The sequence below is a fragment of the Thamnophis sirtalis genome, unplaced genomic scaffold (assembly GCF_051295495.1).
Source record: "Thamnophis sirtalis isolate CommonGarterSnake01/CBP01778 unplaced genomic scaffold, rThaSir2_p1.2 scaffold_13, whole genome shotgun sequence".
Lineage (NCBI taxonomy): Eukaryota > Metazoa > Chordata > Lepidosauria > Squamata > Natricidae > Thamnophis > Thamnophis sirtalis.
This window is the reverse complement of record NW_028261393.1, coordinates 16,446,896-16,460,481: the sequence shown is the minus strand read 5'-3', so window position 1 is coordinate 16,460,481 and position 13,586 is coordinate 16,446,896. Positions and strand designations below refer to the sequence as shown.

The 13,586-nt window shown below is 45.0% G+C and overlaps 1 protein-coding gene across 1 annotated transcript in view; it reads right to left on the bottom strand.

Moving 5' to 3' along the window:
• Window positions 1–10,252: 10,252 nt before the first annotated feature.
• Window positions 10,253–13,586, bottom strand: part of TCEA3 (transcription elongation factor A3) — a 41,113-nt gene continuing 37,779 nt past the window's right edge. Inside the window, exon 12 of the mRNA XM_087727538.1 lies at window positions 10,253–12,820. Within this exon, the coding sequence (XP_087583664.1) occupies window positions 12,812–12,820 (9 nt within the window). The 3' untranslated portion in view covers window positions 10,253–12,811. The remainder of the gene's footprint in view (window positions 12,821–13,586) is intronic.

Here is a 13,586-nt window from a genome sequence, read left to right as displayed (position 1 = left end):
CTGTCTTGCTTAACCACAGAAATGCTGGACTCGACTGTGGCCGTAATTTGAGGACTACCTGTATTAAGAAGTTATTCCAAAGAACTGTATTTTCCAACAATAGCAATAATAGCAATAGCAATTAGACTTATATACCGCTTCATAGGGCTTTCAGCAGTTTACAGAGTCAGCATATTGCCCCCAATAACAATCCGAGTCCTCATTTTACCCACCTCGGAAGGATGGAAGGCTGAGTCAACCCTGAGCCGGTGAGATTTGAACCGCCGAACTGCAGAACTGCAGTCAGCTGAAGTAGCCTGCAGTGCTGCATTTAACCACAGCGCCACCTCGGCTCAAGAAGAAGATCAAGGTGCTGATTTTCAGCAATTTTCTTACCATCCTAATTTTGAACATCAGGAGGTACCTAAAGACAGGTCTCTTAGGCCAGTGTTTCCCAACCTTCTCAACTTGAAGATGTCCGGACTTCAACTCCCAGAATTCCCCAGCCAGCGTTCGCTGGCTGGGGAATTCTGGGAGTTGAGGTCCAGACATCTTCAAGTTGCCAAGGTTGGGAAACACTGTCTTAGGCAACCATTCCATCTGTCTGACTGATTTAGTTTGCTATGAGATGCTGTCACGCTGCAGGAATTATTTTCCTGCCCTGTTAACCTCTCGGGCAGCTTGGCCTCCCAGCGAAGAGCCTCAGGGCACCTGAAAAAGCTAACAAATTTCCCGACACTTGTGCAAGTTAAAATCACCAGCTTCACTTGCATGTAGAACAAAATGCAAAACATTTCAGGGTAAATACTGCGTTTAAGCCAGGCTTCGGCTGCTCCTGCCCAGCCCTTTGTAATGTTGATAAAGGGCTACCGATGGGTTTATGACCTGCCTTGAGAACAAGTGAGCCGAATTACCGCAACTTCTCCGTTTGATTCCCTGCCTGAATCTCATTAAGCTTGAAGCCTAAAATGAAAGGAAATGAAAGAATAAAGAATTCTAAAGAAGAATAAAGTCTAGCGGCTGCCTTCACCTGTTTTAACTAGCTCAGAGGGAAGGTTCTCAAGGTTGCATTGTCCAGTGTGCAAAGTTGGATGAAGGCAAAACTAGCTTGCTTTGTTCCTTAGCGTAACACCTTGTGCAAATCCAATTATGTGGCCCTTTAATGTACTGTGTCATCCTAGAAAATGAGCTGATTTTGTAAACATGTTGTAAAAGTACAGGGCAGGGTAGGAATCAGATGCTACCCTAATTTTCTAGAGAAAAGAAGGACTAGGAATGATGTGATAGCAGTATTCCAGTAATAGAGGGTCTGCCATAAAGAAGTGGAGGTCAACTTATTTTCCAAAGCACCACAGGGCAGGACAAGAAATAATTGATGGATAGAGACTAACTTGATTCTGCACCTAATAACGGCAGCAAGACTGTTGGTGGCGCAATACTGGAAGAAGGAAGACTTGCCTACAATTCAAGAATGGACATTGAAAGTCACAAACTTAGCCGAAATGGCTAAAATATCGGCATATCTTAAAGATCACTCAAATGAGAGATATAAACGAGACTGGAAAAAATGGATTGACTATATACAAAATAAATACGGGACCAAGAAATTCCAGTTAGCCTATGCTTAAGATCAGAAATGATTTAAATTGTTTAAAGTTAGTTCAGCAAGAAGAAGCTAAGGTCAATGTAGAATGTCATTAATTTCTTTATTTCTTTTTTCTCAATAGATTTTAGACTGTGTTAGTTAAAAATCCATACCGTGTACGGGTTCTGGGAAGTCGGGGGGGGGAAGGAGGAGGGGGGTTGGGGGTTGGAGGGAGGGAGGGGCATACAAAAAAATTGTACTTCGATGTTTTAATGATTGATGAATGATGAAATATTTGTGTTTTAAAAGAAATAAAACCTTTGAATAAAAGAAATAATTGATGGAAATGTTGTGGTCCGCCAGTGGCCAGCACAGCTGGCAGCAGATTCAGACAGTGAGGAGGTTGGGGAGGAACATGGGCCAGTCCTGGAGTCTGGGGAAAGTTCTGATAAGGGCTCTGCATCAGAAGCAGAGAGGGGGCCAGGGCCATCTGACAGTTATCAGCTGCCTTCAGAGTCAGACATCAGTGAGGTAGACAAAGAGCTGGAGCTGTTCACAGTGTGCACATGCGCAGAGTTGCCAGACGAAGGGAACAGCTAAAGAACAGGGGTCGACTTGGGAGTAAGGCAGTGGTGGGTTTCAATTTTTTTTAGAACCTCTTCTGTAGGTGTGGCCTGCTTTGTGGGAGTGGCTTGCTGGCCATGTGACCAATTGGGAGTGGCTTGTCAGCCATGTGACTGGGTGGGCATGGCCAACTTGTAAAATGTGGTGAAACTCACTTAACAATGCTCTTGCTTAGCAACCAAAATGTTGGCTCAGAAACTCCGGCATTTGAAGCACGCAAGTCTTAAAGCTGTCAAGTTATAAGACCCTCGTACCCCTAACCCTTTAGAAAAAAAAAACCCCAGGGATGTTCAAACTTGACAGCTTTAAGACTTGTGGACTTCAACTCCCAGAATTCCTCCTCTCGCTCTTCATCTTTATGATGTGCAGACGGGCAGGGGGAGGGAGCTGGAACCGGTTCTAAATGGCACTGTAGATTTGTGGAACCTCTTCTATAGAAGAGGTTAGAACTGGCAGGAACCCACCCCTGGAGTAAGGCCACAGGTGGACGATGAATGGCCCCTCCCAAAGGAAATAAAAGAGGAGCGAAAGGGGAGTGGAATTTGAAGGAGACAAGACTTTGCTAGATGTGAATGAGAGGAATTCATAGTAATAAAAAGGGTTTTTTGTCGGGACAAGGAGTCTGCTTCGTGGTTTGGGGGAAGCTGAGGTCAGGACAGGAAACTAATCAAGGAGAGAAGCAACATGGAATTAAGGAGAAACTTCCTACCAGTGAGAACAATTAACCAATAGAACAGATTGGCCTTCAGAAGTTGTGGGAGCTTCATTACTAGAGGTTTTTAAGAAGAGACTGGACAGCCACTTGTCTCAAATGGTGTAGGGTCTCCTGCTTGAGCAGGTTGTTGGACTAGAAGACCTGCAAGGTCCTTTCCAGCTCTATTCTGATTGGTTGATATGCTTGCAGGAGAAAGAACACCACAATGATCCAATGCATTTAAGTTAGTTTGTTATTAATGAAGTTATGTCATTAACTCAGTGTCAATTCTTGGTGGCCACGTAGATTTTCTCCACAATTATCTGTGCCCAACCTGCTCCTTCAGGTCTTCCAATGGTGAGCCCACCACCTCTGTAACTATGAAGTCCATCCACTTTAGAATAAAATAACAGAGTTGGAAGGGACCTTGGAGGTCTTCTAGTCCAACCCCCTGCCTAGGCAGGAAATCCTACACCACTTCACACAAATGGTTATCCAACATCTTAAAAACTTCCAGTGTTGGAGCATTCACAACTTCTGGAGGCAAGTTGTTCCACTGATTAATTGTTCTGTCAGGAAATTTCTCCTTAGTTCCAAGTTGCTTCTCTCCTTGATTAGTTTCCACCCATTGCTTCTTGTCCTGCCTCCAGGTGCTTTGGAGAATAGGTTGGCTCCCTCTTCTTTGTGGCAGCCCCTGAGATATTGGAACACTGCTATCATGTCTCCCCTAGTCCTTCTTTTCATTAAACAGGACTTACCCAGTTCCTGCAACCATTCTTCATAAGTTTTAGCCTCCAGTCCCCTAATCCTCTTTGTGGCTCTTCTCTGCACTCTTTCTAGAGTCTCTACATCTTTTTTACATCGTGGTGACCAAAACTGAATGCAGTATGGGGGTCTTCTTCTCTTTCCATCACTTTCCCTGCATTACAGCCTTCCCCAGAGAGCTGAGCTTTCGCATAATGAGTCATAATGGATTTGAGCCCAGTTGCTTGTGCCTGAAGTAAGAACTATAAAGGAAAACATTTGTAGCTCAGGGTTGAAATGTGGGGTCCTTGGTGCTCTCTGAGCTTGCTTAGTCTTCTTGCAGACGTTTCATGACCCAAACTAGGTAACATCATCAGTGCTAGGGGTAGTTTGGGTTATGAAACGTCTCTGCAAGAAAGCACGAAAGCTCAGAGAGCATCAAGGACCCCTCAATTCTGTGTTGATTGGATTAGTTGATTTTTTTTATTTTTTTAGTCAATTTGGCCGAAATGACTCATAATAAAGCATCAAATTTGATAAGCAATTGCATTCTCAATTTAAAAAAAAGTTTGATATATAAATAAATTAATGCTAGCCCTTGCATACGTACCTACTCATAACAAAAGGTGTTGACTAACTGCCCTTCTTAATGTGGGGATCCTCTGGAAACAGAAGAATGGTTGCTATCTGCAAGTCTCCCTTCCATTCTTCCAAGAGTGCAGAGAAGATCAACAAAGATGATTAGGGGACTAGAGACTAAAACATATGAAGGGTTGCAGGAACTGGGTATGTCTAGTTTAATAGAAAGAAGGACTAGGGGAGACATAATAGTAGTGTTCCAATATCTCAGGGGCTGCCACAAAGAAGAGGGAGTCAAGCTATTCTCCAAAGCACCTGAGGGTAGAACAAGAAGCAATGGGTGGAAACTAATCAAGGAGAGAAGCAACTTAGAACTAAGGAGAAATTTCCTGACAGGTAGAACAATTAATCAATGGAACAGAAGTTGCCTCCAGAAGTTGTGAATGCCCCAACACTGGAAGTTTTTAAGAAGATGCTGGATAGCCATCTGTCTGAAAGGGTATAGGGTTTCCTGCCTAGGCAGGAGGTTGGACTAGAAGACCTCCAAGGTCCCCTCCAACTTTGCTATTGTATTGTATTGTGTTTCCTACCATCCAGTCAGAGCTGAAGAAGCTCCTGGAATGAGAAGCGAAACTTCTTCCCCACAAAAAACCAGAAAATCCAGTTGCGTCGGGAAAAAAAAGGCTAACCATGACCTGGATGACTGGGAACTTCCATAGACATTTGGTATCTGCAAAGGAAGCAGCAGGAGATGGAGGAGCGGGGGGAGGGGGCCCCTCTTCCGTTGCTCAGCTACGAGACAAACGGAGAACTTGCCTTTATGGGATCGGCGGGTGCGAGGCAGAGATCCCCCCCCCTACCCATCCCAGCCACGTTTTCTCCTGCTCCGCTGGGCGAAATCGACCGCCGTGACAACGTGGAGCGGCCCTCTATCGCCCTCTCGAGGCCTGAGCTGGGAAAGCTCCTCATGACCTGTAGGGAATGGCCAAACGGGGTTCCGGGGGTCTCTGGGTGGGCGCCGGTAAATCCTAACTGCTGGCCGGTGTGTGGGGCAGGAGGGAGGGATACGGGGCGGGAAAAACAGAGTGCTTCGGGAACCGGCAGGATAGAGGCCCTTTCGCGCAACCGCTTGCGTAAGGGAGCGGGACTTAAAGGATTCTTCGTGCCAAATGGGAGCGCCGCTTGCGAACTTCTGCAAAAGATCCTGCGCAGCGTTAACGAGGTCGAATTCTCTTACCATTTAAAATTCGGGGTAGGGTGGGGGCCGCTGTGGGTTAACCTAAGGGAGATGAGTGGTGCAAAAATGGGAAAAGTAAAAATAAAATCGAGCCAAGGTTAGGATTCAAACTGGAAAAAAAAGCCAGTGGTGAAAAAAGTAAAAGTTCTACATTTAGGCAAGCAAAACAAAATGCACAGGTACAGTATTTGATGTGGTACCATGCTCAATAGAGAGGGATCTTGTAGTCCTAGTGGACAATCGCCTAAATATGAGCCAGCAGTGTGCTGCAGCTGCCAAAAAAGCCAACATCATCAACAGAGAGATAGACTCAAGATCACATGAAATGTTAATACCAATTTATAAGGACTTGGTAAGGCCACACTTGGAATACTGCATCCAGTTTTGGTCACCACAATTTAAAAAAAAGATTTGGAGACTCTAGAAAGAGTGCAGAGAAGAGCAACAAAGATGATTAGGGGACTGGAGGCTAAAACATATGAAGAACAGTTGCAGGAACTGGGTATGTCTAGTTTAATAGAAAGAAGGACTAGGGGAGACATGATAGCAGTGTTCCAATATCTCAGGGGTTGCCACAAAGAAGAGGGAGTCAAGCTATTCTCCAAAGCATCTGAGAGTAGAAGCAGCAATGGATGGAAACTCATCAAGGAGAGAAGCAATTTAGAACTAAGGAGGAATTCCTGACAGAACAATTAATCAGTGGAACAACATGCCTCCAGAAGTTGTCAGTGCTCCAACACTGGAAGTTTTTAAGAAGAGATTGGATAACCATTTGTCTGAATAGGTATAGGGTTTCCTGCCTAAGCAGGGGATTGGACTAGAAGACTTCCAAGGTCCCTTCCAACTCTGTTATTCTAATTGAATCATTTTTTTAAAAAGTTTTTACATTTAAAATAGTGCAGCACAGCGAAGCCGTTATGACCATACAATCACATTATATACAGATAATCTCGTCCATTAGCTATTAGCCTGCTTAATACATTATCTATCCTTCTATCCACATTATTTACAATTTGTTCCAATCGTGTCACCTTGTCTTATACCAATAATAAAAGCTATTCCAAACTTCATAATATCCCCTTTATTTTTTAATTCGAAGGTGAGCCTATCTGCTTCCGGAGAAATTATCTCTGATGGGATATTGTCTTTTTTCCAATGCTGCACATGTTATTTGTGCCGCAGTTAATACATGTATAATTAGATAAAGTACTTATTTCTTATACCCCTCCGGTATTACGCCTAGGAGAAAAATTTCTGGTTTCAACAAAATTTGATCTCCTACCATTTGTTCCAGCCATGATTGTATCATTTTCCAATATCTTTTTGCCTCATTGCATGTCCACCACATATGAAAAAGGTGCCTGTTGCATTTCCAACAATTTGGGGCCAAATTTTAAAACATTTTGGAGTGCCATGCTGGGTGAAAGATGCCACCTGTAGACCATCTTATACAGATCTCCCTTATAAGCCGTGGCCATTGTTAGTTTCCGATTAAGTGTCCAAAGTCTTTCCCATTTAGCCAATTCCACATTATAACCAAAAATTTGCGTCCAGGCGACCAAAGTTAATTGAATCATTATTGAGTTGTTCAGGGCTTCAGGTGAACTGGGCAGGTCGTCAACTTAGAACAGTTCATTTAGCGACTGTTCAAAGTTACAACGGCACTGAAAAAAGTGAGTTATGACCGTTTTTCACACTTATGAGCGTTGCAGCATCTCAATGGTCACGAGATCAAAATGCAGACACTTGGCAAGTTGTTCATGCTTCTGACCATTGCAGTGTCCCGGGGGTGTATGTGTCACACGATCCCCTTTTGCAACCTTCTGACAAGCAAAGTCGATGGGGAATTCACTTAACAACCAGGTTACTAACTTAGCAACTGCAGTGATTCACTTAACAAGTGAGGCGAGAAAAGGGGCCAAACTCGCTTAGCAACATAAATTTTTGCCTCAATGGTGATCGTAACTCGAGCACTACCTGTACTGTACAACTACTGTTCTCCTTGGACAATTGTAACAGATGTTGGGTCATTCCCAGACTGAAACCCCAGTCTTAGGGAGCCAAGCATTACATGAAATGCATGGATTCTGTGATCTATTGAAATGGAAGAAATGAAGACTTAGCATCTATCATCAAACTGGGATTCATAGCAGCCCCAGCCAGTTTTTCTAGGTAGGAACTGAAGTATCTGATCTCTAGATTCTATACAAGCAGTTGCATTTTTGACAAGAACCAACCCCAGATTTATTAAGTTATGTGCCATCAAGTTGTTTCCAATTCCACATAGTTTTTTTTCCCTCTCTCTCTGTGATGATCTGATCCTAACCTGGTCCTTCAGCTTCCAACGATGCCTCCCACCCCAATCATCATTTCAACCAGGTTTGTCCACTTTGCTGCAAATCATCATCATCATCTTCTTCTTCTTCTTCTTCTTCTTCTTCTTCTTCTTCTTCTTCTTCTTCTTCTTCTTCTCCTTCTTCTCCTTCTTCTCCTTTTCCTCTCCTCCTCCTCCTCCTCCTCTTCCTTCCTTCCTTCCTTCCTTCCTTCCTTCCATCTTTCCCAGCATTAAAACCCTTTCTGGAGAGCTGGGTCTTTGTGTAAACTGCTGGAGCAGTGACAGATAGTGCTAGGTTATGACGCATGGCACTGCATGGAGGCACATTTGACAGGCTACTAGAAGACAAGAGGCCTTGAAGAACAGAATGAGCAAGCTGGGAGGAATACAAATTTTGTCCTTCATGCATGGTCCTTTGGGATTGGGCGGCATATAAATATATTTAATAACTAAATAAATATTTAATAAATAAATTGCCCTGACGATTGCATTCATGCAACATATTAAGAGAAACACGGACATGGAATTTTCATTCTGATCAAATGGTCAAAACATTGTAGTTGTATGTAGTGAAGTTTTCCCAGAGGTCATTTAGTTCTCAGCAAAAATTAGAGATTTCCCGCTCACATTGTATACACTGTTGCAAGATCTTTCCCTTCCTCTCTTGTTTCAGCTGTCATGGCTTTGGTTCAGCCATAGTGGCCGTCCTCTCTTCCAACGGATAAAGGGGTTTTCTTTGGGTCAAACACGGAGACTGCGCTCTTCTCGTGACTTCCAGAGCGACTTGGTCCCCGTAGGGCTTCTCCAAGCAGAAGAAATAGACAGGACTTTGCGGATTCTGCTCGTCCACGTCTCTTCGTTGTGACTTCAACAGCCCTTCTTCAGGTCATTTAGTTCTCAAATGGATTAGAATCTAGGATTGGATTAGATTAGAATTGGTTCTCGAACGGATCAGAACCAGGGGTTCAAGGTTATACAATTCTGTTAGAATATTCATGAACCGGCAGAGACATGGTAGCAAGGTCAGCCAATGAATAGGCATAGCAACTAAGTCAGCCAATGAGGGCTGTTTGGAAACTGAAAAAGGGACATTCAGAGGGTTCAGGAGGCCAAAAACGGGCCCGTTTTTGGCCTCCAAAGTGCTTCTGGGGGGCGGGGAGGGCAAAAACTATTAATTTTTCCCTTGTTTTTCTCCCCTAAATCTAGGTGCATGTTATACTCCAATGAGTCTTATAGTCCAAAAAATACGGTAAATTGTGTTTGATATTGACAGGGATCCAATCACTTTCCCTTGTTCTAAAGGGCTTTGAAAAGTTTGGAGTGGAGCAGTAGTGAGGCACACAAATGGTTAAGCACTTTGATCTGATTCCAATGTAACTTAAGCCAAAAAGTTACTTATATACATTTGCATGCAGCATTTAATTAGTTCTCAGTACCCAGGGATTTGTTTTCATGTCTGTCCCTCTGGCTTTATCTTTATCTTTCGGTTTCTTCCAAATTAACATGGCATTCTCGGCTGTAATATCGCATCAACGTACTTGAAAATAGAAGCAAACAATTTTGTGGTTAATTATTAATCGGTGATTAATCACAATCAGTGGAACGACTTGCCTCCAGATTTTGTGGATGCTCCAACACTGGAAATTTTTAAGAAGTGAATGGACAACCATTTGTTCATAATGGTAGAGGGCGGTGCTTCTCAATCACCATATAAATACTTTTCTTGGCCATAGATCATCGCCACGAACCACCAAGACTTAACTCACGTTTTAAATTATAGCATTTATTCAAGGCTTTGTGAATCCCGTGACCATATCACACACATACACAACCTGGGGTCCGTAGACCAGAGGTTGAGAACAGGGGGAGGGGGGCCTTCAAGAATTTTAGCAAAGGGTTCTCTTCCCGGTTGCTGGGCGGGTGTGGCCATGGTGGGCATGGCCTAGTCGGCCTCCTGCACAATGGCAGGGGGTGGGATTTGGCCTCCCCGGGCTCCGGAGGCTTATCTTGAGCCTCCGGGAGGGTGGAAACGGCCTCCCCAGATTCCAGAGACCTGTTTCTGGCCTTCCTAAACTTCCAGTAATCCTGTTTTTTGTCCTCTCTGAGCCTCTGCGCACGCCCTACACTTATCTGCATCCAAAATGGGATGCATGGGGATGCCTGGGAAGAGTGGAATGGGCAGGGCCAGCCAGGAGTGGGATTTGGGGATTCTCTGAACTGCACAGAATCTTAGCTAGAGGTTCTCCCAAACCCCTGCGAACTTTCAGCAGCCCACCCCCGGTTGAGAACCATTGGTATAAGATTTCCTGTTTGAGCAGGGGATTGGACTAGATGACCTCCAATGTCCCATCCACCTCTGTCGTTCTGTGGTGGTCCCAGACTGCAGAAAGCATCTGATATTTTGAAGATCCCCCTGTATTGATTGGAGCAACTGGTGTGGGAATTCCCATGTCACAGAATGGACAGAGCCACAAATGACAGGTGAGGATTCAATTTACTTCTTTCCATTGGTTTGGACAATTCTAGCACTTGCTCTACATGGCACAGTCATTTGAAAACAAGAGAAAAAATAAACATTAAAGTAACAAAAGAGAAAATTCATCATCATGCAATAGCTGTACACTTTTCATCACTAGTTGTGTTCCTTCCAAGCCAAGGGTCAGCAATCTGTGGCTCTGGAGCCACATGTGGCTCTTTCATCCCTCTGCTGCGACTCCCTGTCTCCAGTCAGCACCCCAATTTTGAGAGGAGCTTCCGGTTGGGAGGGGAAGCAGGGCGTGCCAGGAGGAGAGCCTATGGCAAGGGGTGGGTTTTCCAGTCAGCTCCACAATTGATAGGGCTGTCGGTTAGGACAGGCCAAGGAAAAAGGACGCCGCGCTAGGAAGAGACTGTATGGTGGGGAATCCTCCTTCCGACTTCCAGTCGGCTCCAGAATTGAATCGGAGGCCTCCGATTAGCACCTTTGTGGCTCTTTGAATGTTGCCTGTCCTAGGGGCCTGTTTCTCAGGCCTAGTTCCCTCCTACAAAAAAAAAATGTCCATCTTACCCCAATTTAACTGTTCTCCAGAAACATGGAGCCAGAATAACCATGCTAACTAGGGCAATTCCCCAAGCCCACATAGCAACTGAATGCCCAAGATGGAGAAGCAGATGAAACGAGCCACAGATCCATCATCAAATCCATTGAAGGAGGATTCATAACTGCCTTATATCCAGTGACTGACACATCCTTTTTCCTAAATAGGTATTCGCAAGAACAGTTGCCTATTCAAAACTAGCTTCTCAGTGTACTTGGATGACCCGGAATCTATCATGTTTAATTTGTTATTATTTGATTCTGTCTTTACAGTGACAAGGAGCAGGAAGGGGGACGAGTTGTGTCATCCCCTGGGGCTAGGAAGCATACTTTACATGCAGATTCAACCTGTAACCATCACCTCCTATAAAGGATTCCAGGAGGGCAGATTTGGGAGAATTTGGAGTGACAGTGCCAACACAAAAGGATCAAAGCTTTTTGATTTATAGCCTCTGCAAAAGTCACAGGATAGGAAACAAAATAAAACTGGTAGCTGAGAGCATAGAGTCAAAAAATGGGAAGAGAAAATAACTGGGCTGATAGTCTGTCCGTTAAAGGTCTCTTTCGTGACATCAGGTGACCTCTCTTGCCCAAAAAATACATCCCAAACTTAGCAAAATAAATAAAATAGGGGCTCGGCGGTCACGGTTGAACTAGAGTGGATGGAAATGCCAAGGGGATCAACCAATCCAGCTAATTAAAGGTTGTACCTCTATGCACCTTCTACTAGATCAGAGGTGTCAAACTCAATTTCATGGAGGGCCGCATCAGGGTTGTGTTTGACCTCGGAGCGCGGGGAGCAGAGGTGGGATTCTGCCAGTTCGCCCTGGTTCAGGCGAACTGGCAGTCGCGGCGGCAGGAGGCTCCGCCCACCTGCCATTACAGACGCTCCTGGTTCCGAACCAATAGCAAAGGTAAGAGAAAACCATTACTGGTGGGGTGGGGAGGGGATGTGTGTGGCCGGGGGGGGGGTCGTGGCCAGCTTGATGTCACTCATGGCAGGGGCACCTGTGGTGGCCAAGTGCTCTGCCAGAGAAAACGGGCTCCCGAACTCTGATTCCGGCTGCGACAGCCTCCTGCAACCTCCGGCTATTAAAAATGGAGCCCGGGGGGCCCCTCCCGAGCTCCATTTTTGTTGGCCGAGGGTTGCCGGAGGCCATCACAGCCAGAAACGGAGCTCGGGAGCCCATTTTTGCTGCAGAAGCACTGCAGGCCGGTTCCCGTTTCCAGGATTGCCCCATGGGCCAGATATCTACACACCCCCGAGTTTGACTTGAGTTTGACACCCCTGTTCTAGATGCTACCTCTATTTGCAGTTTTTGACTCCGAATTAGAGTCAGAACTGCATACATCCCATCCTTCTTTCCTCCGTTGCCGTTACAGTTGCTGATTTTAAATGTTACTTTCAATTTGCCTCGACAAGCTTACACTTTGTGATTCAAATCAGCGGTTGATCACAGAGCCAGGCCTTCCGAACCTATGTGCTCAGGCCATCAGAAACGGTCTCTGCTTTGGAGACTTCACTGGACATTGCCCATGCATGCACTGCCAAGCCAATCTTTTGCAGCCTTGAGAATGGAAAATTTTACATTTCCCCACACAAAAGCAGGGAACAATCCACAATCTGTTGGCCTTCTCCTATGCTCAGTGTTAATGTCTGCCTTTGCATAATATAACTGCAGAAGACACACAGCCCTCTCAGTGAGGGCGCCCATCTACCACCTGAATGAGTACCAAGATAGGATTCCATTGAAGTAATTCATTCAAACCGACTGCGTATTTTTAAAAAGAGATATCCGATGGGGTTGGGGTTGAAACTTCAGCATTTCAACCTCGGCAGGCTGTTTTCCTTTCCCTGCTTTTTATTTCATCAGTTGAACAGTTCAAAGGTTCTCTTATCTCTTCGGCTGCAACAGGCACAACATCTTCGTGGTGCTGGCATATGGGTGCAAAGAGCGTCAACAGAACTGTAAAAACAAAACATTTTCTCATTAATAATGCAGGAAATTGCAATCCAGATGTTTCGCCCCTCTGCACCGGAATACTAAATTCTGCACCAGCAGTTAACATAAATTGGGCATAAGCCAAGCTCCTTATGGAATAAAGGCGGTGTGGAACCCTCCCACGTTAAGGAAACATAGTGCCAATGGAAGATAATATTTGTCGCTCAAGGGATCCTTGGTGCTCTCTGAGATTTATGTCCCAAAGGTGCTTTGATTTTATCTATAGTAATAGTAAAAGTAAAGGTAAAGGTTCCCCTTGCACATCTGTGCTAGTTGTTCCCGACTCTAGGGGGTGGTGCTCATCTGTGTTTCAAAGCCAAAGAGACAGAGCTGTCTGAAGATGTCTCCGTGGTCGTGTGGCTGGCATGACTAAACGCCGAAGGCGCACGGAACCCTGTCCCCTTCCCACCAAAGGTAGTTCCTATTTTTCTACTTGCATTTTTACCTGCTTTCGAACTGCTAGATTGGCAGAAGCTGGGACAAGTAATGGGAGTTCACTCCATTACGCGGTGCTAGGGATTTGAACCGCCCAACTGCCGACTTTTCTGATCGACAAGCTCAGCGTCTTAGCCACTAAGACATCGCGCCCTTATAGTAATCATCTGCTTAAAGCAGAGCTCCACAACCCCCAGTCCATGGACTGGCACCAGCCCCATCCACAGGATGCAGACAGCACATGGAACCACCACCTCTCCGGTTCGTGGAAAAACTTCTCTCTAAGGACCAGTTC